The 26370-nt window shown below is 44.3% G+C and overlaps 1 protein-coding gene across 9 annotated transcripts in view; it reads right to left on the minus strand.

The window, feature by feature from the left end:
• The window catches only part of HIPK2 (homeodomain interacting protein kinase 2), a 192476-nt gene extending 166348 nt beyond the window's left edge, over positions 1 to 26128 (minus strand). For 7 of the 9 annotated variants that reach the window (XR_005987280.1, XM_041751674.1, XM_041751673.1 and 4 more), the window contains exon 1: positions 25884 to 26128. Coding sequence is in view for 7 of the 9 variants with exons in the window: in XM_041751674.1 (XP_041607608.1) it covers positions 25884 to 25902 (19 nt within the window). In the remaining 2 variants the exon portion in view is untranslated. The remainder of the gene's footprint in view (positions 1 to 25883) is intronic. The other 2 variants (XM_041751678.1, XM_041751677.1) reach the window with 1 other exon arrangement.
• Between the last annotated feature and the right edge of the window lie 242 nt (positions 26129 to 26370).

Raw genomic sequence — 26370 nt, forward strand, 5'->3', positions numbered from 1 at the left:
CCCAGAGCTGAGCTGGATCCCGTAATTGCAAAGCCACACTCCTAACCATTTTATGATATGCCTGGTACATAGTAAGAGCACTATAAATGCTCATTCTCTCTGCTTCCCACCTACCCCTTTCACTGGCATCGTGCACAGTGTGTAACAATGCATGTTGTACTGCCATTCAAATCTGCACAAGGACACAAGATCATCACAAGTCACTTGGAATAATTATCACCTCTATCAGGACACAATTATTGTCTCGTGTGACACTTCCCCAAACCCTCTTTCATACCCTTTATACTACATATCATTCCTAGCGGTCTGTGGTGTCACTTACAACACTCCCCTCTTCCCTACTGCCCTGCCTCAGTCTACCTTCTCATTCTCTTTCTCTGTTTATACACTTGAGACAATAATATGCAATGGAATGGTCTGGCTTTTGACTCCCCTCCTCTTTTTAACTGCTAGCCTGTATACAGAGGACACTGTCCCTGGGTAAATAGTGGTTTCTTGGTTATGGACTCATGGTTTTAACAGTTAGGCTTTGTCCCTGGGAGTGGTTAAAGATAGATATTAGCATAGTTTTCCACCCAATTATCCTATTTACAAAAATAGAACTCTCCTCTGTGAATGTTTCAAATAGAGTCCTTAATTTCTACAGAAGATGTCAACCTTACCAGGTCGATTCCTAAAGCCTCAATCAGTGAGCAAGAAAGAATACAGCATGGTCAGCAATGGAATATAACCCTGAACATATATACATATATATATAAGTATATATATATATATTTATATATATATATATATATAGAGAGAGAGAGAGAATTATGAGAGCATATACAGATACACACATATATCCATTCATATACACACACCAGAAGTAACGCTTATGAAGACTGTCTGATGGATATGGAGACGAGCAGCTCTGCCGGGTGTTTTGGGTTCTAGCATTGCATCAAACTGCACCCTTTGGAGGCTAGAATTCCTTTTGCCAGGATGCATTTTGACGTTCTGCCTTGAGCTTCCAATCAGGACAACTGTGAGAAAGAGCTCTAAGAACCCAGCTGTTCATCTGCTATGGGAATGTTACACCCTGTTCATGATATCACTCGGTTCTTCCTAGATGAAAAAAGTCTACATGCAAAATTTAGGTTAAAAATGGGGTGCCTCTAGGGCACCTGGGTAGCTCCGTGGGTAGAGCTTGCTTGATTTCAGCTCTTGTCATGATTTCAGGGTTGTGGGACTGAGCTCCCATGCCAGGCTCTGCACTGGGCATGAAGCCTGCTTAAGATTCTCTCTCTTTCTCTCAAAAAAAAAAAGTGGTAGTGGGCTGCTCCTGGTTGGCTCAGTTGGTAGAGAAGACTCTTGGTCTCATGGTCATGAGTTTGAGCCCCACAGTACAAGGACAGTTAATAAACAAACACCCTTTGCTTCTCTTACAGTTTCAGGATGTCTTCCTTGTCTGGCAGCAAGAATTACTGCACTGACCACATTTTCCCCTTCTCTTTGACCCAATGAAGCTCAGAGACATGAGGCTAAGCTAGAGCAAGGTAGAGGTCTCTCACTGTCTAAATATATGATACTTTTTCCTCCTGCTTTTGAACGAAATTTCATATTTGTATTTTTCCTGTTCCTGTTCTTAAATCCTTTTTTATAGTGTAATGGTTATTTTATGTGTTTATACTATAAAATAAAGCATAATTTATAGACTAAGGTGAGGTATAAATACTTAGTTGGATAGAACTCAATGAAAATAATTACCATAGCAAATAGACCCAAATTTAGAGAATGCCCATAGTTTAAAAATATGAGACAATCAGAGAAAATTATTAATATGTTGAAGCTGACACCATAAGTTGCCTTCCTAACATCCATTCCTGCTTTCTCTTCTGGCAGAATGCTGATTAGATTCAAATGTCACCACCAACCCCAGCCCCACCACCGCCACCGCCACCGCCAACCACCTCCCATCTTCCCCCTTGGTGGCTCAGGATCCCATCTTGATTGGTCTAAGCTTAAGCACTCCTGTGACTGAGAGGCACTGATCTGGGCTGGGCTGTTAGCAGTTTTACCCAAGAGAAGGGAGAAGAGACAGCTGGGGGCCTTTAGGGAAGGCTTCCTTGTTTGATGAGTGGATTATTTGCATGGCTGGATGGACGGAAGGACGGACGGATGGACAAACATGGATTTCTGCAGGGCCAACCACACTAATTTTTACCATCATTAAGTGCTAGGTACTAAACCGCACACTTTGGGAGGTCCACGGATAAACGAGAAATGACAAAGGGCTGGAGGAGGTAGATGCCGTAAGAACAACACTCCTCGAAAGGCTCCTCCGAGTGCAGTTCTCCAGGGGCTCCCCTGAACCTCAGGAAAGCCAGGAGGTTAATGTCAGATAAATGCTTTGAGAGACTCCCCATAAACACCAAATTCTCCACCACTACATAGGCCTAGCTCCTGGAGGAGCTAGGGAAGGAGGCGAGGAGGAAGCCCAAGAAAGCTTGCTAGTCTGTTTCAAAGGACATTTGCGTCTTCTCCAGACCAGGTAATGGTGCTTCTACATTAAAATGCAACCGTGCTCGGGTCACCAACAATCTGCTTTTTCTCTTAGAGACACCAGACACACGTGGGCCTGCCCACACGCCTGGAAACTATTTGAGATGTTCTCCGACCCACCTGCTCGGCCGCCCCCTCCCCCCGATGGATGCATCTTCTGGTGGAAGAAGTCCAAGTGCTGTTCCGTCTCTTTCCTCGCTGCCTCCCTGCTGCCACTGCGCCCGGAGGTCAGCGGTGTCCCGCGCAAGCCTTGCTCCCCTCACCGTCTCCAGGACACCCACCGAGGTATCCCGGAGACACCTGAAATGTAACCCCTCACACAACTCTCCTCCACTCTCCGAAAAATCTCGCACGTGGCAAAATACAAGGATGTTCTCTCATCCTCTAGTAACTCTCGACGGCCTGGCTCTGCATGGCCTCCCGGTGCGCCCCTCGTTCCTCGGGGTCTCTGCACATGTGCTCTCTTGCTTCCACACTCACCTCTCTCCCTTCTGCACCAGATCACGTCCACCTCACTTCTGAACTGCTGAAAACCCCAAATATTCCCGATTTAGCGCCCAAAGCTAATTTCTTGAGGTTAGGACCCCTACACTCAATATTCCCTCAGTCCTCACATCTGTAGGCTTCTTTTGCTTTTGAGGACAGCATTCTCCAAAGTCCCCTCCTATAAAGCAAAGCCTGTTTCTCACTGACCTCTATGTCCTCGCAGCAGAAACAAAAACAACCAACTGTGCCGATGCGCGTGGAGGAGCGGCTGCACCTGCTCTGCTGACGTATGGGGGGGATCCCCTCGCCAGCCCTCCAGCCGGACTGCAAACGTCCCCGCTTCCAATTAGTCTGACACCACCCTTGAAGCCTGCACTTCGGCACCTCGGATTCTGTCCCGAAGGGGGCCTGGGTGACAGATGAGGCAGACAGGAGCACAGGGGTGTCCTCACAACCCGGAAACTAACTCCAAGGGCACGTCCCACAAGGGGGCGTCTCTACCTACACACAGGAGGGCCCAGGGGGGTATGTGTCCCAGGGATCCTCTGCTCGCCTTTACAGTGACCCAGGGGCATGGTCATGTTTTCTATTCCATTTCGGGCAGACTTGCCGCATCTCACACTGCATCTCACACTGTTCTCGGAGCCCAGCCGTGGCACTCACCTGAGGCTGGGACGTGCGAGAGGAAAAGGGGAAGGATCAGTGGAGAAAGATACCAAATGTCGTGAGTGCTAAAGCACATTCCGACTTGGGGCAACACACAGAGAGGAGCTCTTGGCTCACCATGCATCTGTTCCTGCAAGATATCAAAAGCTTGTGCATATAGTAGCAAGCCTGCTTTAAAAAACTTTTTTTTTTCTGGTTGAGCACAACAGGGAAAGTTGTAAAAGTAAAACTTATGTCTGTTTTAAGATTTTATTTTTAAGTTATCTCTACACCAACGTGGGGCTCAAAATCACAACCCTGAAATCAAGAGTCGTGTGTCTTACTGACGGAGCCAGCCAGGCACTCCTGTCTATGACTCCTAGCGCTTCTGCAAACGATCACTTGGAGGACCAAAGGACGGGGTATTTGTGCATGTGTGCATGCGCACACCCAACACGGGCCCCGGCCACCCGCCCCAATCCAGCAAGGTACAAGCAGTTAAGGGTGAGCCTGTTCCTTTAATGATGCCAATCGTGAGATGGGGAAGGCGCCAGTGGAGAAGGCATTTAAAGCAGATTGCCCCATTTAGGGAGATATGATTCTTGGAAATGAAGATTGGCACTCTTCCTAGACTAAAGGTTGCGCTGAATAACCAAGGAGCAGGAGGGCGACAGCACTGCCCGTTGGGCTGCAACCTGACTTCAAAGACGGGAGCCAGAGGCAGAAATGGGAAGAGAGGATGGGCCCAGGCCTCAGGCTGTGACCTGTTCCTAAGTGAGCTCCAAGGCCCATCATCTGAACTGGCCTCTCCCTGGGTGGCACCCTTAGGAAGTGGGGGGAAAAGCTGCTCAACACTCAGGCAGGCCCCAACTGAAGGGCTGGGAGAAGAGAGGGCCCATCAGGCCCTGGTCTATTAATTTCAGAACCATTTCAACAATAGTTCTTTTACCTAAGTCTCTCCCACCATACAGGGAGCACAGATTCTAGGTGCTCAAGAAATGCCGTCACCTGGTTTCGGGTAAATGAAACACCTGGACTGAAGCTTCATTTTGCATCGCTAGAACACAGAACTGGGTGTATCAGACCCTTTTGCATGGAGGTCACGAGGAACAGAGCCGGGACCACATCCTTCAGTCACATTCTATCCCATCAGGACAACCATGTTCTCTGTCAGAAGGAATTTTAAAGGTCATCTCATCAATCATCCATTTTATCCTGGACCCTACTCTCCAGCAGGCCCAGCAAGAGATGCTCATCTTGAATTCCTCGCAAGGAATCACTGTTCTCCAGTACTGGCCATTTGTGGGGAGATTTCAGCATTATAACGTTGTTCTTTACAGTCTGATTAAATCTACTCCCTGTGGCTTTCAAATCACTGGTTCAAGTTGGATCCACAGCTACTTTTTTTTTTTTTCCTTAATCCATCTGCCCTTCAGATATTGCTTCTGTCTCATACAGTTCAATTCTCAGTTCCTTTCAGACAAATGTTTCCTTACAGCAAATGCACATGCTTCTGACCCCTGTTCTACCTTCCCCATCTCAGGCCCAGACACTTGAGGAAAATCAATCTGTCTCAGTCAATGAATGAGGGAATGAATCAGTGAATTAGTCCATCTGTCTCTCCCTCTTACCCCCAACCCAAACATGCCTAATTTAAGGGTAACAATCATGCTCAAAGTCACATATTTTGAACAAAATCATGGTGATATAAAAATTCAGGACTGTCAGCCTCCCCAAGTCTCCTGCAAACACACATATGCATACACATACACATACATTCTCTCTCACACCTATTTTTATAATTAAAATATCTTTCTTCATGCACTGACATTAAGGAAAAAAATAATCATTTCTTATTCAAGATTATTCTTCTGTCATTTAATTATTTCCCTTTTCCTTTAAAAAAATATTTATTTTGGTTATCTTCTCTTTTAAAAAAAATTAATATAGACATTAGGTTCACAGCAAAAATGAGAAGGTACAGAGATTTCCCTTATACCCCTTATCCTACACATTCATCAGCTATGCTGTTAAGTATTTATTTTTTTTTAAAGATTCATTTTGAGAGTGGGGAGGGATGGGCAGATGAAGAGGAAAAGAATCTCCAGCAGACTCCCTGCTGACTGAGGCGCCCAAGGCAGAGCTTGATCGCAAAACCCTGAGATCATGACCTGAGCTGAAACCAGGAGTCAGATGGATGCACAACAGCCTGAGCTACCCCAGAGTCCCTATGCTGCTAAATATTCTCTAAGGCTAGCTTGAGACCTTAATCTTAATCAATATCACTTTTTTCTATTGTTAAATGTGATCTGTGTCTATGTAGCCACCTTCTAAAGGAAATTCTAAAACACAGCTCTTGGTAAACTTAGGACTTCTCAAATATATGTGAGCTGATTGGTCTCATTCAAAATACCCTGTTCCCAGGCCCAGAACACCTTTACCTAAGTTCTTATCTTCATTTTTTATATGTTGCTAAGTAGTATCCAATAACAACAGAATCTACAGCTTAAAATCATCCTCCTGAAAAGATAATGAGCCTCTTAGACATATGTACCAGCAACTCTCATTCATTCTAAAGCAAGAAAAATTAATGCTCATCATCACAAACCATGTATCATACAAAACTGTCTTTACTGGGCTGTTGGATTAACACATGACTTTCGTAGAGGGGGAAAAACCACCCTCTAATTATATTTTGCCCACGGTAAAATAAAATTTAATTTATATGTGCTAAATCACATTTTAACTTTAAAAAGTAGAAGTGGCCCAGAAATATAATAGAGCCAATCATTCATTAAATAAGACTTTACTAAATTTCAAATATTTGCCAGGCATTATGGTAGACACTGGGGATTTAGTAGTGAAAGCCTACTACTCCCTGTCCTCATGATGTCTCACTGGTGGGGGAAGGGAGGGTAGTGTTGGCAAAAGGAAACTAAACATATAAAGAAACCAGCAAATCAGAGCCACAACAAGATACTGCTTCACATCCACAAGGAAGGGCTATGATTAGAAAGACAGACACCTGCCACAACATGGCTGAACCTTGAAAACATTACAATAAGTAAAAGCCGCCAATTGTAAATAACCATGTTGCATGACGCCATTTATAGGAAATTGTAGAATAGAAAGGAGATTAGTGGTTTCCAGGGAATGAAGAGAAGGTAGGACAGGGGAATGATTATCAGTGGGTGCAGGATTTCCATCTGGGTTGTGAAAATGTTATAAAATTGGATAGTGTGGGGATGCCTGGGTGGCTCAGCAGTTAAGCATCTGGAGTCCTGGGATCCTGGAGTCCTGGGATCGAGTCCCACATCGGGCTCCCTGCATGGAGCCTGCTTCTCCCTCTGGCTATGTCTCTACCTCTCTCTCTGTGTGTCTCTCATGAATAAATAAAATCTTTAAAAAAAAATTACGAAAGTACAAACAAAAGGAACACATGGAAAGAAAACCCTGATCTTAGATGAGAAGACTCGATCTTATAATCTGTATGTGATCCCATACAGAAATGCCAACAGGTTTTTCTGAATCAAGACCTGTGGATTTCTCAAATTCATATGGAAAAAAAAAAAAAAAGAAAGAAAAAAGAAATCAGGGAGGAGAGCCAGGAAAATTCTGAAAAGGAAGAGTAATGGGGAAGAACTTCCATATCCTTCAGATATTAAATAAAAGCATACACTCAATAATGGACAACAGACCAACCAATGGAAAAGTATAGTCTAGAAACAGACCCCATGCCTACAGGAATTTAATACTATGGGTACTATGGGAAAAATACAAGCTTTTCAGTAAATGGTATTGGGATAACTGAGTATTAAAAAACAAAGTTGGCTCCAAACCTCAGAACATACCCTAGTTTTTAAAGAGAACATGAACCAAGATGTAAGTGGAAAAGATGAAATGACAAAAGTGCCAGAAGGAACTTAACAACCTAAAATAGGAAATGTCTTTCTGATTCTGACTCAAAATACAAAAGCTGTAAACAAAAACATAAATTTCATTTCTTACAATTAAACAGACTTATGAAGGGTAAAGTCACCACCATAAGGAATCAAAACACACACAGCCAACTGGAAAAAAATATTTGCAACTCATATCACAGGCAATATAACATACAAAGAGCTCTTAGAAATAAAGAAGACGAGCAACACAGTAGGAAAATGGATAAAGTTCAAAACACAGTTCAAAATAACATATATATGATGACATTTACATAAATGAAAAAATGCTCCACCTTACTTATAAAAGAAATGTAAATTAAAACTACATCAAAATATCATTTCTCACCTATCAGAAAAAATCCACAAAAGTCTGACAACAGATTCTGTAGGAAAAACTCTAGGGAAACAGGCACATTCTTTTATTGTTTATTTGAGTGAAATATAGTACTAATCTTAACAGGAGGTATTTATCAATATCTCTAAAAAGAATTACAAGACATACTCCCCCATTGGCTATCCAATCCCACTTATAGGATTATATGCCAGAGATACACCTACAGGAATATCAAATGACACATATATAAGCTTATCCATTACATTAGCAGAGGAGTGGTTACAATCCAAGATTATGTTAATATTCCATAAACCACAGTATGTCAATAAAATGGAGTACTTTGTAACCATAAAAAAGACTGAAGATAATCTCTGCATACTAATAGGGAGAGAAAGCTAGAATACATTATTAAAAGAAAAAAGTTAAGATGTAGAATATATAAGGTACATCACCTTTTGCATAAACAAAGGAGAATAAGAATATGTATACACACACATAGTTTGAATCTACAAAATGAAAGACTTAATTAACAAGACATTGACAAAGATGGTTATATGAGGGAACAAAGCAAGGGCTCACTGTGCATATCTTTCTATATACAGTTATCCCCTCCTTCCCCCATCCATGATTTCACTTTCCCTGGTTTTAGTTACCCAAGGTCAACTGCAGTAAAGCAGCAGATAATCTTCCTTTTGACGTAATGTCAGAAGGTCAAAAACAGCCTGACGCTATGTAGCCATGCCTACGTCACTTACCTCACCTTCATCGCATCACCCAGGCATTTTATCATCTCACATCACAAGGTGAGTACAGTACATAAGATATTTTGGGAAAGAGAGACCACATTCACATAACTTTTATTACAGTACATTGCTATAACTGTCATAACTGCTGTTACTCTTTTGCTGTGCTTAATTTATGAATTAAGCTTTATGATAGGGATATATCATAAAATGTAGCACATATAGGGTTTAGCACTATTTATAGTTTCAGGCATCCACTGGGGGACTGGGAACGTATCACCTGCAGATATGGGGAGACTACTGTAGTTTAATTATTTTAACTTACAAACATAAGAAATATAGAGAAAATAATAAATCCCTATATACCTTTCATCTAGATTTAATATCTACTTAGTTTTGACCTTTCAGTCATATAAATGCATTCCCTATCCCAATAAAGCTAAATTAAAAAATTTCTTAAACTGAAAAGATATGAGAAGAAATGAATCTAACATATGTCAAACCGAAGACACAATCACCCCGAGGAAGAATTTATTTTTAGGTACTTTAGAACACAGTTTTTAATTGCACATCCTTAGGTGGACACATTCTAAGGACAACAAAAATGACAAAGATGTGTTAAATTCTCCTTTGTAGTTTTTGGTGTTTCTAATAATATAGGCATTGGTATTCCGAACTTTATTCTTATAAGTTAAACAAGAAATAAAGATTTTTCTGTAGAACAAAAAGGATTTACAATGACAAAATTGAGGAAACTGAGTGAAAGCACAGGCAAATGTCCATCGAAACTCTTTTAACAATATGTATCTTTTAGTTCTGTGAAACCAAAAAATCTAGTTTCTGAAACTAAATTTTCAAAACAAGTCACCTCTATAGCAATACCACTCCTAATGCTTGAACTGTGGTCTCTAAAACCACTGTCTGAGACCACTGAAAAGTCCAAGATGAGCCTGGGGCATCTTGCATTTAGTAAGAAAGCTTTTCAGGCTTATGAAGGGCCTGTCAAAACATTATAGTAGCTACCAGAAGGGGCCTCACTGCTTGAAGATATAACAAAAAGATTAACAATTAAAACACACCAAATCAATAAAAACCCATGCCTGTACAATGATAATGACAGAAAAAAACTAATTTCTTCACCATTTGAAAAAGCTACTACACAACTCCTTTCCTTGAAAATTAAGGAAAGAAGATTAGCAAAGATCCTGCCTTTCCTATTGGAACTATTATTTCAGGGTAACCGGACAGCCCCCAAAGATGAGAGCTCTATACAAGAAATGAAAGAATTACAAAGACATCATTTCACAAAACCTAATGAATGTATGATGATGGCAAGACTCATACAGTACTACAACCATTTGATAAATAGTCTCTATACCAAAGTTACACCACATAGATCACTTTTGGCATCAAAAGGAAAAATGGAACTGGACAGTAAAGGTTTTGGGGTTATCACAAACCTAACCCTGGGGGCCAATCTTAGCTTCACTAATAGTAGTTCAGTGGAAGGTAAATAAAGTGCACAGAATCACCTTCAGGGATTCTAGCATAAAATGGTGAACCTGAACCCATGAAACCTTTAGATAAAGCAAATACGGGAGATGGAGAAGCAAGCCCAGCACTGTCCTAAAGAAACAAGTCCACAGGGGTGCCTGGGTGGCACAGTCGGTTAAGCATCCGACTCTTGGTTTTGGCTGAGGTCATGATCTCAGGGTGGTGGGATCGAGCCCTGTGTCAGGCTCTATGCTCAGTGGGGAGTCTGCTTTAGATTCTTCCTCTAGCCCTCCTGCTCCTGCCCTCTCTTGAGATCTCAAATAAATCAATCCTAAAAAAAAAAAAAAAAAAAAAAAAAAAAGCAGCAACCCACAGATGGAAAAGTAAGAAGGTAACTGCCCATTTCTTCAATGAGAGACTATGCCAGATTCAGAGACCAAAAGGAAGTTATAACCAGACATACTGCATGGGCCCCAATTAGATACTGATTTCAACAAACCAGCTTCAAAGGACATTTGGGGGCCAGCTAAGGACATCTGAATATGGACAAGGAATTAAATAAAATGAACTTAACTGAAATACAAGGCTGGAAACTATTCACTGAAAAAAATAGTTAATATAACTAACCTTGGCTTTTCTAAAAAAAGTATTTATACATGTATATGCATAGGAAAAAACCTGCAAGATACAGCAGTGGTAATCTCAGTGTGTGTGTTTTACTTGCCTATGCTTTCTTTTTCCACAAGTAGTATTTCTATAATACATTTGAAAAAAAAAATTACAGGTGCCTGGGTCACTCCGGCAGTTGGGCATCTCTTCAGGTCAGGTCATGATCTTGGGGTTCTGGGATCGAGCTCTGCCTCGCGCTCCCTGCTTCAGTGGGGAATCTGCTTCTCCCTCTGCCCTCCCCCTGCTTGTGCTTTCTCTCGTTCTCTCTTTCTCACTCTCTCTCAAATAAATAAAATCTTAGACAAAAAAAGAAGTTAAATAGACTTGAAATCTCACCATGCTAATCTACAAAAGGCCATCTAAGAAATGATGTATTATCTTTCCAAAATATGTTGTCTGCCCATCTCTAGCATGCAGGATTCCTGGAATGACTGGGGAACAATCTTTAATTTGGAATTTCATTGCTAAAATGATTCTCTGACAAATCAAAGATTTCTTCCCCAGACTAATACCACATAGTCTTTAAAAAAAAGTGCCAAATGCCTCCTCAAGCACACTTGATCCCCACTTCCCTGTGAGAAAACATTACCAGCAGAATTAAAAAACTCTCCAGGAGCAGAGGGAGCCCAGCAGGACTTTACACAGCACTCAAGTCCCAGGGAGAAAACACGGGACTGGATATACCTGTTGGCAGAACACACCCTTGGACAATAATGACACATTCACACCCATTTACAAATCCACTTCTCAGGGTGACTTTTCAACCATCACTCAACCTTAGAAGATATACTGTATGCTCTAAAAAGGGTGACTTTTTTAGGTCTCTATATTGTAGCTTCAACAAAAGTCTGTGCGAACAGAAACTCTGCCATACACACAATCATTCATTGATTTAGCAAGTCTTAGGAAGTGTGTGCAATGGGTGTGAAGATCCCTTGAGCAGAGAACAGACACACCAAGATGTGTTCTTACCCTCACAAAGACTGCAGTCCAACGGGGGAAACAGGTGGAAGACAAACCTGAATAAACAGGTACCTGAAAACTCTAAGTTCTGTGAAGGAAAAGAACAGGGTGCCTTGAAATCAGAAGAGGGATACCCTTCTAATTCACACAGGAGGAAGCAACATTTTGGGTATGACTGCAGAGTGAGGAGCAGTTAGTCAGGCAAGAGGCAGGAGAGGATTCCAAGCAGCAAACAGTCACAGACCTAGAAGAGGCCCGGACAGGGCAGAGTGGGGAAGCCTGGCATAAAATGAGATTGGGCGAATCAGCAAGGGACCCTGGTATAGCCATGAGAGTCAAGATTCTGGATTTTATCTGAAGTGTGATGGAAGTGTTTGGACATCTGAAGTGGGAGAGGAATCAGATCCAACTTACACTTAATATGGATATTGGCAAGAGGTTCAAGAATGGCCATGGGTGATAGGCAGGTCAGGAAGACAGTCCAGATAAGGCACTGTGGTGGGTTAGATGATGCTGGCAGGGTCTGGGGGCCAACCCAGCCAAAGTCTGTTTTGTAAATAAAGTTTTATTGGAACACAGTCCCACCCACCCATTTATGTGTCTACAGCTGCTTTCACAAATGCAGAGCTGAGCAGCTGTCACACAGACCATCTGGCCGGCAAAGCCTAAGATACAGTTGACCCTTGAGCAACACAGGTTTGAACCCTACTCGCATACTTACTTGTATGCGAGTTTTTTTACATCGTCCTGAAAATGTATTTCCTCTTCCTTATGATCTTAATAATTTTCTCTTCTCTAGCTTATCTATTGTAAGTAGACAACATATAACACATATACAAAATATGTTAATCAACTGTTTATAAGTAAGCTTCCAGTCAATAGTAAGCTATTAACAGTTTGGGGGGAGTCAAAAGCTATACATGGATTTTCTACTCTGTGTTTTAATGTCCCTAACCTCATGTTGCTCGAGGGTCAACTGTACCTACTATCTGGCCCTATTCAGAATGAGTTTGCTGACCAGTGGGCCAGGGGATGACAGTACAGGGAGAAATGGATAGGTTTACCATATACAGGTGGGTCTTCCTCATGATCCAAGGACTCCGTATCTGCAAATTCACCAACTCACTAGAATTTATTTGTAATCCCAAAATCAGTACTCAGAGGGTGCTCTCACAGTCCTTCCCAGACATGCATGATGCATGTGTTCCCAGCTGAGGTCAAACGAGGCCATGCTTGCCTTCTGGGTTCTGTTCTTGTACTATATGCAAGTATACTTTCCACTCACTCTTTAGTACCATGTTGTTTGCATTTTTTTGTGGTTTTTATTGGAGATTTAAAAATGGCCCCCAAGCATAGTGGTAAAGGATTGTCTAGGGTTTTTTTAATGCAAAAAGGCTGTGATGTACCTTACAGAGAAACTATTTGTGCTGGTAAGCTTCGTTCAAGCATGAGCAAATAATGTTCCACCCTGTGAGTTCAATGTTATTGAATTAACAATATATATTAAAGAAGGTGTCTTTGAAGAGAAGCACACATAGACAAGGTTATGTATTGATAGGCTGACGAAAGTGACCAGAGGCTTGCAGGATGCTAACCTAGGAGCACTGGTTCAGTATTTGCTAATTCAGTATTTGTGGCAGCTTTACAGAACATAACTCTGGCAAGAAACAAGAATGGCTATATTTGGGAGGTAAAAATCAATAAAACTTGGTGATGGATTAAATGTGAAGTAAAATGAAGTCAAGAATGACTCCCAGGTTTCTGATGTCAACTACTGGGTGGAAGATGATGCCACTTATGGAAATGAAGAATTGTGGAAAAGGCACGTATTTCAGAGGGTTGACCAAGAGTTTTTCTTTGTACACGTTAAATGTGGTACCTGTGGGACATCCAAATAGTGATGGCAAATAGACTGTTGGCTCTACGACTTTGGAACTCAAAATATAACTATAGGTAGAGATAGAAGTTTGGGAGTTACTGATACATGTAGATGGCACCGAAGCCCTTGGAAATGAGGAGAGAGGACCCAGTCCCTAGAGCAGTGAGGAACGTTTCCTTCCTGAATGAAGGTCTAGGTAAACTTAAGGCTTTAGGTGGTTTGATTTATTTAATATATAAATACTTTGGGAGGAACATCATCTAGAGCCCAATAAATGTTCATACCCTTTGACTTACTAATTCTAGTATCTTGTGATAGTAAACCCAGAAATAACCTTAACATTTGGGGAATGTTACACTGATAAAACTATTGATGTTTTCCTCTATAATTTCTTCCACACATTCTAAGCTTAGAAATTTCAACTCCTTCAGAGGTTTAATAAGTACCCGCTTCTAGTTCTTTCAAGCTTTAAAAAACAAAAACAAAACAAAACAAAGGATTACTTCCCCTTACTTGCTCAAATGCACACTGCTTCAGGTAGGGGTTTTTGGCCTGTTTTTGCATTGCAGTACACCCAGCAGCATCTAGAACAGTACCTGGCATGTTGAACGTGCTCAACAGATTTTTGTTGAATTTAACATTTTAATCACATAGAATTTATGTTGGTATAATGATGTGAGGTGAGAATCTCCGTTGAGATTTTTCAAATTGCTATCATATGGTCCCACTCCCATTTGTTAAATCAGGTTTCCTTTCGCCCACTGCTTTGTGGCACCTCCTTCATCATCTATTAAATGTTCACAGACAACAGGGCCTTAAATCTGGCTCATGCATTCTGCCCCACTGATGGGTCTGTCAAATTTCGTGCCAAATTTGATGCTTTATGGTTTTAACACATGGGAGAGCTAGTCCCTTTGCTCCTCTTCTCTTTCAGGCCTGACTGCTCTGTGCCTACCACCTCATCCTTCAAGACCAGCAGAAGTCAGTTTCTCAAATTTTAAGACATATATGTAGATTTTTGAGTGAAACAAAGAACATCTACATTTAGAGAAAAACCAGAGAAGACCGTATTTCCAAATTTTACTCCCTCTTCTAGGAAGGGGTTGGGAGGACTTCCTGCCTTGTGGTGAGGGGTGTGAGCTCTGGGTCCACAGTGCCTGGGGTCAGGGTCAGCTGTGGGATTCTCAAGCCATGGAAGCTTTCTGTGCTTCTGAACATCACAGTGGTAGCAGAACCTACCCTACAGCACTGCTTCAAGGATTCAACGAGTTAACACATGTGAAACCTTACAACAGAACCAGCAACAGCTAGGGCTTGACAGGCATTAGCTGTTGTTTTCATCTTTTCATCACACTTTTTTCTTAGAGGTCTCAGTAAGATTGTTCTCAGATGTTTTATCTGTTTTGCTGCTCAAAGGGGGTTCATGTCTTGGCTGCCTTTTATTATATCCATCCTATAGGCCAACCAGCAGACTAAACACCAGATCATCATGTTAACATGATCCTGGTTGATGAAGAGGAGGCAAATAGGACAGCAGAGTCTCGGGAAGGTGTGTGTGACATTAACACTCTAGAACCATCTGCCTCCACCGTGGCTACCCCTTCTCCAGGGATCCTCATGGTGTATCTCATTGTGTGGTGCACGGGCCACTTCAAATCACCTGTGAGGCGCAGGCTGGGCTGCCAGTCAAGACAAGAGCATACTCTAGTTATCAGGTGGAGTGCAAGCCCTGGCTCTACCAGTTGCTTATGAGACCTGAGACACATTATTTAACATCTCTAAGCCTCAATGTCCTCTTGTACAAACAAAGAAGATCACAGAGCTCTGTTAGTGAATGGAAATATATTATCATCCCAAGAATGATGCCTGTCCAGTCTACTCTGGGACCCCAGGGCCAAACTAGATGAACTACAGACTGGCTAACTCTTGTAGAACAAGAGACAGTAGGTCACACCCTGGAGTTTTAAAATGGGGCCTCTTTTCTCTTGCAGCCAGAGGCAGGAAGGCCAAGGGGCTGGATCTGTATGTTGTCCTATGGCTTCAGGAAGTTACCGCCACGAAAGGGCAGTAGAACTGAAAATAATGCTAATGTCGGGTCTCTGACTCTCACTTGTTCAAGGGAAGTTGTCATCAAAACAACTACCATCTTATTTTAAACAGGTCCTGATTTTTCATTCTGAATACATTCATTCTAAAACAGGGGTTCTCAATTAGAAATGCAAATTCTCGAGCCCTACCCCAGACCTACTGAAACAGAAACTCTGAGAGTGGGGCCTACTGATGAGTTTTAACAAGCCCTCCAGGTGACTGAGGATGCCAGAGTCGGAGAGCCACTTCTCCCAACAGTGCCCGACACAAGTGGACCAGGAGGTTCCACATGTCCCTCCACTTAGACCCTCGCACCAACAAGTATATCAAGGCGAATGCATAGCCAAGGTACACAAAGAACAAACAGGTAGGTAGGTAAAGGAGCCTGGCTGTGGATAGATGAGTGGGAAGTAATAAGTAGGTGGAAGCAGAGAGGTGAGATGACATCAAGGAAGGAGAGGAGAGCCTGTGCACCTCAAGGGCTCAGACAGACGAAACAGAAAAGCTGTAGGATTTACTAGGCTCTCTGTCAAGTTTCACTGTGGGAGGGACATACTGGTTATTGAGCTACCTTAGCAAGCAACAGGAAATGGGTCAGTTTCACCCACTATGCTTTATGGAGCAACCAGCATGTAAGATCCAGGCTGAGGAGGGAGAAAAAGGAAAGCCAAATATCCATGAAGCAATCACCAGCCCTGGCTTGTATAAACAGGAAACATTTCAGGTTGCTTTCGTTGCCTCAGATTTTACAGCAATAAGTCCCCTTATCGGCACTGCCCACAGACAGGGGGAGGGACGCATCGTGCTCATCTCATGGGCTGGGCCCCATGCTCTTCTGACCATCCTCCAGGTCCCTGGGACCCAGGGAATCCCTGACCGAGAGGCCTTATGCCAAGGGTCCCAGCCAGGCCTTCCCCAGGGCCTCTGGCTGCAAGTTCTGGTTATGTCAGTGCCGGGAGGGGGGGGGGAGGGGAAGGGGGGGGGACACGACTCAGACTCTGAACTGTACCTGGAGAATTAGAATTTTAAAAAAAGCTGCTTAATAGCTAGACAGTACTCTGAAACTCACCATGGTTGTACTGGTTTCTCTTTTGTGACTTCTCTGTTTTTGTTAATAAGTTGCTCATGATGACAAGCTGCAAACTTTCTCAGGGAAACATGATGAACACCTTCCCAGGAGAAGACTAAGCGCTGGAGCTGAAGGCATGGGACCTTGCTTTCCTTGGGGAAGGGGGAGATACTCCCTCCCAATGAGCTCAGTGAGGCACTGTGGGCTGCCAGGACCCAGGAGAACCACCCCTCAGCAGCTCCCTTACAGGTGGGTCTGGGGGAGGTTAGTGGCTCTGAGAGCCTTACTGCAACCACTACCCCTGGAGCTCCACCTGCTAGCGCAGCCCAGGGAAGCTCCCTGCCTCATGGGTTCGGGGTTCTGAGCCTTCTGTGCACACGCTAGCCCTGCCTCCTCCCTTCTCTCTAGGTTGACACCAGGGCAGCCTCTTCACTGCTCTTGGCCTGTTTCCTCCTGTCAAAGGTTGATACTACTGTGTGCAGATCCCACTGGGTTTATACTGTGCCCGATAAGATCCCTGAGATACCCTGACCTCACTGTGAGAGAGCCCATATAAAGAAGAGATTCTTCAGAAAATCAGAAAATCAGGATAAATACGGTATTGCCAACCCCTGCAAGCCTTCCTGATGGCCATAAGGTGTGGGGAGGAAAGCGAAAGGGAACACGTATTGAACCCCTGGGTCAGGCATGCTGATAAGTGCTCTACACATATTCTCCTATGTGACCCCAACAAAAGGCCCAGTTCCATCTCCACGGTGCTCACACCTTCCCCTGCAGCACACGGCCTCCCAGTATGGCTCACCCTCTGGCTGCCTCATTCTACTATTATATCCAGGCCAGGAAAAATTACCTTGTTCAAGTATCATTTTGATTATATTGGTCCCCTTCTCCACACCATAAAATGTCTCTTGAATTAGAACCCCTTTTAAACCTTTCAACAACTGATCCCAAACACTTACCGTTCTCGTCTGCTGGTCTATTTTGTGCTTACCACTGTAGCCAAGCAAAAATTACTTTGCAAATGAATTCCATTATGCACTCTGCTTATTCACCTTGTTAAGCTAGCACAAGAGTTTTGGCTGTTTTTGTCATCTCTTCATATAGGAATACCTCATTTATCCGACATCCTTGAAATCAGCTGATCCACAAAATTGATCAACATAAATCAACTACCCATCTTCCAGAAAGTTAACCCTTTAGGCAGCCTTAAATCCGTTTTTGAAGTCACGGTACAATGAAATGAGAGCTTCTTTATTTTAACTGTTTTCTAAAGGAAACATTTCTATAATATATTAGAGAACCTCCCAGTCTCAGTTAACGGAACATAATGAATATCGATTAATCTTTCCCTGATGGGGCAGTTCATACTTAATGAATAACAGTCATCATACTGTGCTGGAGCCGCGAGTGTAGATGGTTCAGGGGGTAACGCTGAATGCATGTGCAAGCGTGCTTGCTCTCTCTTAACTGTAACAAGCTCCCCTGAAATTTAGTTTTCTGCAGAAGCTGCGATCAGCCTGGATTCTGGGGAGTAGGTGCAGTCACATAGAACTCAGGAAAGTGTAACTTGCTGCCTTTCTGCACAATTTCAAGAACTTACATGCTGGTTTTTGTCAGTGCTCCATAAATTCTTCATTAGAGAGAGAGAAAGGGGGGGGGGAGCATATACTTCCACAACCAGCAATAAACCAGGGTTTTCCAAATCTCCTTGTCATAGGACTTTTAACAGGACTGCAGGCACACATACCATTAAAATTTTTTCTTTAATACCTTCTGAAACTAGAAGTTCTACACAGAACTGGCATGATGGATCACTTTGCTTATGATAAGCTCTTGGAAAAATCATCTTATATTGTGAATAGCAACTCCATCGGTTAACTCAATGAGGGAATACTGATATGAAGGAAAATGGTAAAAATACAGAAACAAACCTTATTGCATCAGGATGCAATCTGTAACTGCGTGAACCAAACGCACTTTTCTACCCAATGTTATGGCAGCTTCCACTGTGATCTTTCCCTGAGGACGGGCAGCACAACCTGGGAGGAAACGCTCCTTTTGCTCACATATTAGGCTGCATTCTTTTTGTGACAGTGAAGGTTTTATAAAGTCTACAGCATTAGCACGTGCAAGAGTCAATCAATCTTAATTCTGCTTAAACACAGTGGCATTTAATTAATCAGAACCTACTAGAGCAAAAGAAGTTAGGCAAGAATTGCTAAAACAGACCGCTTTCAAAACACTACAAATCTCTTCAATGCCATGTGTAGAAATAAGTGGCTGTAAAAACCACAAAATTATTTTGCCGTTTTCAAGGTTTGCTCTTTTTTTTTCTTTCTTTCTTCACTGGCAACTATTTTACTAGCTTACTTTGTAATGGTAAAGTCGCTCATCAGAAAGTCATAGGTTGAATGGCCCTGTCCATCAGTATCTTTTGCCTTTTCTGCTGTTGGCTTGAGACCAAAGACAGGAAGGAATCCCGGCTGCCAGGCTGACTGGTAGCCACTCTCATGAACACTTAGCTTACTCCTCACAGAGAACCTGGAAAAACAGGTATGGCTTTAGCTGACTCAGAATCTGTAAAGAATTTGACAAACTGTCCTTTCTAAACCTGGATGAACTGATATTACACTGAATCATCCAGATTCTTCTGTGTCTTCTCTTCTCTTCTTTCAAGAGCAGTTCAACTTTATACACTTGGGTCCCTGCATACTGTCTGTCAGATCTGTAGGAAGATAAAGTTCTAAAGAGCTGGAAGTAGAGGGGTGAATTCAAAGTAATCAAGCAGATTCAGAGTCAAGCAGAAGGTGGAACAGTTGGGGTAAAGGATGGCTCGATGTGCACAGAAGGCAAATAAGGACTCAGGACCCAGGTGAAAGCAAGCTAACTATCAGTTACCAATCCAGGGCTGGTGTGATATAAGTTATTACTTAGCTATATTAAAGGAAGAGTCAATTCAACAACTGTTTATGAAGTGCCTACTAGGTTTAACCAACTGCCCAGCTATTGTGTGGGGGATACAGAGATGAATCAGATTTGGTTCTTGCCCTCCAGGGGTTCGCAATGATGCAAGAACCTTGAAGTCATTTTTCTTGTGTACACTGTACTAATGAGACCATTATTAAAGAACTGTATTCGGTTTCGACCACCACCAATCTTTTTTTTTTTTTTTTAATGTGGAGAAACTAGAGAGAGTTCAGAGGAGGGTGAGGACACAGAACAGGCTCTATGTGGAAAGAGCTGTAGAGACCCAGTTATTATCTTCAAATATATGGAAGGTTTTAGAGAAAAGAACGGAGCAAAAGAAAACAGGTTTGAACGAAGGCAGGTGAGATTTCAGGCGGACTCAGGAATTTCTTGGCATTCGGGTAACCTGGAACTGGTTACTGAGGGGGTTCCTAGTGTGGCCTTTTCCTGGAAAAAAAAATTGTTTTGATGAACTGATGATTTCAAGTTATGGACATTCATGTTCCTGAAGACAGGAGGATGAACTACACATCACCCGAGGTCCTCTCCTGCCCTGGGTTCCAAGCCCCCTGAGGGACGTAGCTGGGTTTTCCTCCTTCTATGACTCCTGGAGTCATCTGCTGAGTGACCAGCCCATCTACAGCCCCACGAATAGGTACCACAAAACCACCTGGAATATGAGAGCTCAGGCAGGTGGCAAAGCCAGGAGTTAATTCTCCAGCCATCTATGATGCAGGGGGTCCATTCACAACAAAACCCAGAACCCTAAACACCAAACAAAACAAAACAAAACAAAACAAAAACCGAACATCTCCCAGCAACCTGTGCAAATTAAAAACATATTTACATTTACAAGGATACAAAATGTAAGTAATGAAAGAAGGAATGAAAGAGGAAGAGTTGGTAATTAGAGATGGTAATTTCTAAGGAAACTTGTAACAGGAATTTCCTACATTCTGAGATACTTGTTTGATCCAAATAAAAGCAAATATTTCAAGAGAAAGTAGGGAAATAGGGTCTTCCCTTTACACCATGAGAACGATCAGTGAGTTAAGAATTAAAAAACTGCAAGGGCGCGTGCATGCGTGTGCGCGCGCGCGCACACACACACACACACACACACACACACACACATTCTATCTTGAGTCAGGCCACGGTCCAGTGAGCCCACGTGTACTTCTGACTTTCACTTCCCATACCCCCGGACTCCTCGAGGACAGGGACCCTACCTAGATCTTGTTAATGAGTTCATGAAAGCTGTGCCCTGTCTGTAAAGCGGGGTGACAGCGTCCCCCTGGTGGGGCTGGAAGGACAGTGACTGACTTCATGTGAGTGGAGTGCACCGCACAGACTAAGTAGAGCCTAAGTCACGCTTAGCGCCAATGAACTTCAGGCATCTCCGTTTCTTTTAGAGGAAAAATAAAGACCTCCCTATACTCCAGCTTTTCAGTTTTTGTTCATTTTTCCTTTTTTTCCTCCCCCCACAGAGGATTGCTGTATGAAATGGAACTATTACGAGTTTGGGCCTTTCAAGTTCACACTCTATCGATGGTTCCATGAAGTTGGCTGGCATTATTCTGAATCCGGTCTTTGATAGCAACCCGAAGTGCCTGAATTGTCATCATAAGACTACCAGAAAGCACTGGCAAATTACATTGTTCAGAGAACAATAAAAAATGGTTACATATCATACCCTCTTGATCATCATGACTTTGTTTCATATAAACCTCAAAGGTGGTTCCCCCAGATTAGTCTCTATGGGAGGAAGGAAGAGAAATGAAGAAACATTAAAAAAATTAAATGTGAAGACTAGAAGCAGCCATAACTTGCATAAAGCACCAAATGTCTTTTGGTAGGAAAACTATGTTGAATGCATGATGAGCCAGACCCTGGCCAGGGGTGAAGCGGGCGTCACGTCCCCCCCCCGCCCCCCAGGAGGTCCTTGGTGAGCCACCTCTGGCAGCAACCTTTCCTGGCCTGCCTGGGGTAGGGATGCATCCTGGTCAGGGGTGAAGGTTATCTTTCATACTTTGGGATACTTTCACAGAGGCAGCTGCAGCCCCTGAAACTCGGCTCTAACGGTTTGTTTCCTCATTCTTAAAGTGGCATAGAATGAGAAACTCTACCTGAAACCAGCAGCAACTCAGTGGGAATAGACATCTAGAAAGGTCACAGAGGGGGTTAAGAAGGCTCTTTCTTCTGTGGCCATAGGGGGTTTATTGTTGCTGGTGCCCAAACTGGAAGAGGAATAGCAGGAGATTAATAATTGAAATGTTGCTATTATTGGTTTTCTAAACTATTTGCGGGCTCTTCCTTCCCTGGAGTCATCATGCCTGTGAGCAGCCCCCCAAAACAGAGGGATTTAAAACATACTAACAAAATGCCCGCTACAGCCAGGCACTGTACACGTACTCAATTCTAATGGAATCCTCACACAGTCCAGTGAGGCTTAAGATGAAACAAAGCTCCAAGAAGTTAAGTAACATGCCCAAAGTCACACAGCTAGAGTCGAACCCAGGTTTCTCTGATTCCAGTACTCTACCACACTGTCCGGAATCAAGGGTAAAATTAATGAGCCTTGATTCACTACCCAAAAGCGGTGAGAATGAAAACAATATTTATACTTACTCATTTTAAAAATATAAAACACAAACACAGGAAAAGATATTTTAGAACATGTGTCATCAAATTCTTTTAATGGAAGATGATTCAGAATCCATTTCTTGGTAGGCATTTCGGTAGGTGTCTTCAGACCCATCTGATGAGAGATTTCAGTATTAGAGTTTTGGGAAGTCTGTGTAAGCCAATACTAATTGACATGACACATCTCAGGGATGGTGGAACATAATTAACTTGGAATTCAGGGCCCTCTAATTCAGAACCCATGGCAATATAGACCTATGTCGCTGGCCTTTGCACTACATATTGAAAATAGCCTTACTAAGCAAGTTGATGGAGTAAACACAATTGCAAGGCAAATGTTTAACTTTATAAAGAAAATAAACCCTTTCAAAGAAGTTTAACTTAATCAGTACCAAGTTCCTGAAAACGAATGTGCTATTTATAAATCTAACATTAAAAGCAAGTAGCGGGAGGGAGACTGCCAACACTTTGCTACCCATTAATTTGTATTATCAAACATACCCTTTTTCAAAGACTGAATTTCTCTCTAAACAGCTGGCAGTTCAGATGCCTCACTGTTGCATTCAGGCCTTTCACCCCACAGCCTAACCTGGGGCAACTGCGCCCCACTTAAACGAATGAGCGCGCGCCCGAATTCCAGCTGAAATGCCTCACCTGTCATTATACTGCTCCTGAGAAGAACCCCATGTTCGATTATTTTTTTTTATTTTTATTTTTTAGCAGCTTGGAAACGATTAGAAATCTTCTTGGCAAATTCCCCAGGAAAAGCCCTGCTCCTTCAGGATACACACAGGGGGCCCATGCATTCTGACTGGGATGTGGTAAAAATCCGGCTCACTGAATCCAGTGGATATCACCAAGAAGGGAAAAAGGAGGTCACCGGAGTCTTAGAAGCACTCATCAAGCTAAGTGAATGTAGGTTCCAGGAGTACAATCCTTTATGGAGGTCACCTGTCTGTTTTAGAGCATGACCAACAGGCTCCTTCAAAAAGACCTAGGCCTGAGCTTGTGCCCAGTGAGGCTGGGGAGAGGAGGGGGGGTGCTCGGGAAAGAAGGATAAAGAGGCCCAGAAACTCCAGCAGAGGCAAAGGGTACAAAGTGTAGGGACAGTTAAGACAGCGCACAGACAAGACTGAGAGAAACTCAGGGTGGAAAGAGGTGACCAGGTAGGTCAGCTGGAACAGGGAGTGAAGCCTGCAAATAAAAATAAGTGAGCTCCTGAGACCTTTGAGATCCACGATTATGCTTAAACCTTAACATCTTACACACCCACAATTCTTTATCTGTTGTAATGCACTAAAAGAACACTGAAGTCAGAACGAGAGTGCCAACCAAGTCTTAGCCTCGAGGGTATGGCTACCTTCCGTATAGATTTAGAACGAAAGGAATGGGAGGTGAGCAGCACAGTTCCCGAGACAGGCTTTCTACAAAGTTGACAAAACACATCCCAAACCCACGGACCCAGCCCCTTGCAAAAGAGAAAGCAGCCGTCTACTATAGTTCTGAATTCAATGCCAAGTTCCCTCCCTCATGCACACCCGGAGTGTCCAGCAGAGGGAGTCTCAAGGAGGTACTTAATAAAGAGAAAATTGTTTCATTTTAACACTCCATAGACAGTGGGAGCATTGACTGTAGCCCCCTCCCATAGACACAGACGAACAATGAATGCGCGACATGGGTTCTCCTAGCAGGTTCACGGAGCCACCGGCTCGTTCCATTCTGCGTGGTGGAGTGATCAGAAATTGCGTTTTGTTTTGTCGAATGGTTAAATGGACCTTGTGTTCTTCAGAATCAAAGAGGAAAGCCCCTGGAATAACATCGCTCTGTTGCCTTCTAAACAGCCCCTTTGTTTCTAAGAGAGTCTGAAAAAAAAATATTTACAGTCCATAGGTTATTTACAGCCTCATTATCCAGGGCCTGACTGGTAACTTTATTCCATCCAGAAACCAAATTCATTTGGAGCCCTGGAACTAATAACAGATTTTCTTTTCAGATAAGTTTTTTTTTTTTTTAATCTGCCTCTTGTAACAGAGATAAAAGTATTAATGCGTTCCCTGTCTCACTCGCCAGCACTGTTCCCGGGATTTATAGGAGGATTAAACCCTCCTCTCCCCGCCCCTCCTCTCTACTCCACACAAACCCTTTCCCCTCTCATTTGCTGTTTCGTCCACAGAATATCTGAACAAAACCGAAAGAAAAGCCAGATGGACCGACGCTAAAAAGTATGTAAAGCCTGCTCTTTCAATGATTTCATAAGAAAAACATTTCCACGATGAAATGACTGAAAAACTCGGGCACCCTTTGGTTTAAGATTCCTCCTACTACAAGCACACAAAAACACAGCGAAGTGTAAAAAAAAAAAAAAAAAAAAACTTAGTTGATTCTGGTTTGATTTCTGGCTGGAAGCTGACAAGAACTGACTGAAGAGAAACGAAAGAGAGAGAGAGAGAGAGAGGAGGGCAAGGGGAAGTGTATATAGGGCTTTTGCCCTCCCTTCTTTTTCTTTCTTCCTAAAGACAGATCCGAAAAATGACCCCAGGCCAGGTGAAGGTGCCACACGCAGGTCCTGCCCAGGCCCACCGAGGGGAACCCCTCAGCCCCCGCCCCCGGCGCCCTCCCCCCCCCAACCCCGACCCGAAAACCTAAACTACATTTTCCCTTACACACGCTAATGCGGGGAGATTTTAGCCAATTTCATTGTTCTGCCTGTGGGTCTGAGATGGACTTTTCCCTCCGTACCCTCCTCGCATCACCCAGCCCCATACATTCCGATTCCATAGAAACCCCCCCAAATAAATAAATAAATAAATAAATAAATAATAAATAAATAAATAAATAAATAAAAATCAGAGGCTCGCGGAGAATAAAGGAGTGTGGGGAGGGACCGGAGGGGAGCCGGGGACAGGGTAGAAGGATCACCCTAAAGGTGAATTTTCGGGGGGGAGGGGAGGGGGAGGGGGGAGGGGGGAGGGGGAGGAGGGGGAGCCGGGGGAGAGCTAAACCGCATCACCTTTATTTATGCCAAATAAATGAAAAGCACCGTCACGGGTCTGCGCCCCCCCGGCGCCCCCTCCCAGTTTCTTTCCTTCGGGCAGTGCCCACCCTGGCGCCCGCACCCCTGCACCCCCGCCGCCTCTCCCCTCCACCCTGGAAATAAGATCCTGCCGGATTCCGGCTCGCGGCCGCGCCGTGGGCAGCGGCGGGGGCGGCGGGGGCGGCGGGGGCGGCGGGAGGGGAGGGGCGGGGCGGGGAGGGGAGGGGCGGGCGGGGGCCGGGGCCGCGGCCGGGGCAGCCCGGGGAGGGGCGCGGGGGCTGCGGGCCGGGGGCTGCCCGGCGAGGGGCCGCGGGCAGAACAAAGCTGCGGGGGCCGCGGGGCGGGCGGCGCTGGGCGAGCGGGGTCGGCGGCCCGGGCGCCCCTTACCTTCGTACACGGGGGCCATCGGGGCCGGGGTGTCCGCGATTCATGGCAACGGAGAAGGGAACGCGGCGCGCGAGCTCGGCCCCCCCAGCCTCAGTCGGAATCTGCCATCTTGAGCCTGTGTCTCCGCTCTCGGCGCAGCCGGGGCCGCCAGCGCCCGCATCACCGCCTCACTTGGCCGGCGCCGGGGGAGGGGGCCGGGCGCCGCCGCCGCCGCCGCCGCCGCCGCCGCCGCCGCCGCCGCGGTCGGGCCCTGCGCGGGGGCTCCGGGCGGCCGGGCGGGCGCAGCGGCCGAGGCCGAGGGGCCGGGCGGCCGCGGCCCCCGAGCGGGTCCGCGGGGGGGCGGGAGCCGGGGCGGGCAGCGCGCGGCCAGTGCCCGGCCGGAGCTCAGCTCAGCATGGCTGTGCGCGGGGGCTTCGGCAAAAGTTGCACGGGAGGCGGAGGAGGGGCGGGCGGAGCCGGGAGGAGGGGCGGGGGCGGGGGCGGGGGC

This window comes from Vulpes lagopus, chromosome 4 (genome assembly GCF_018345385.1).
Source record: "Vulpes lagopus strain Blue_001 chromosome 4, ASM1834538v1, whole genome shotgun sequence".
NCBI lineage: Eukaryota > Metazoa > Chordata > Mammalia > Carnivora > Canidae > Vulpes > Vulpes lagopus.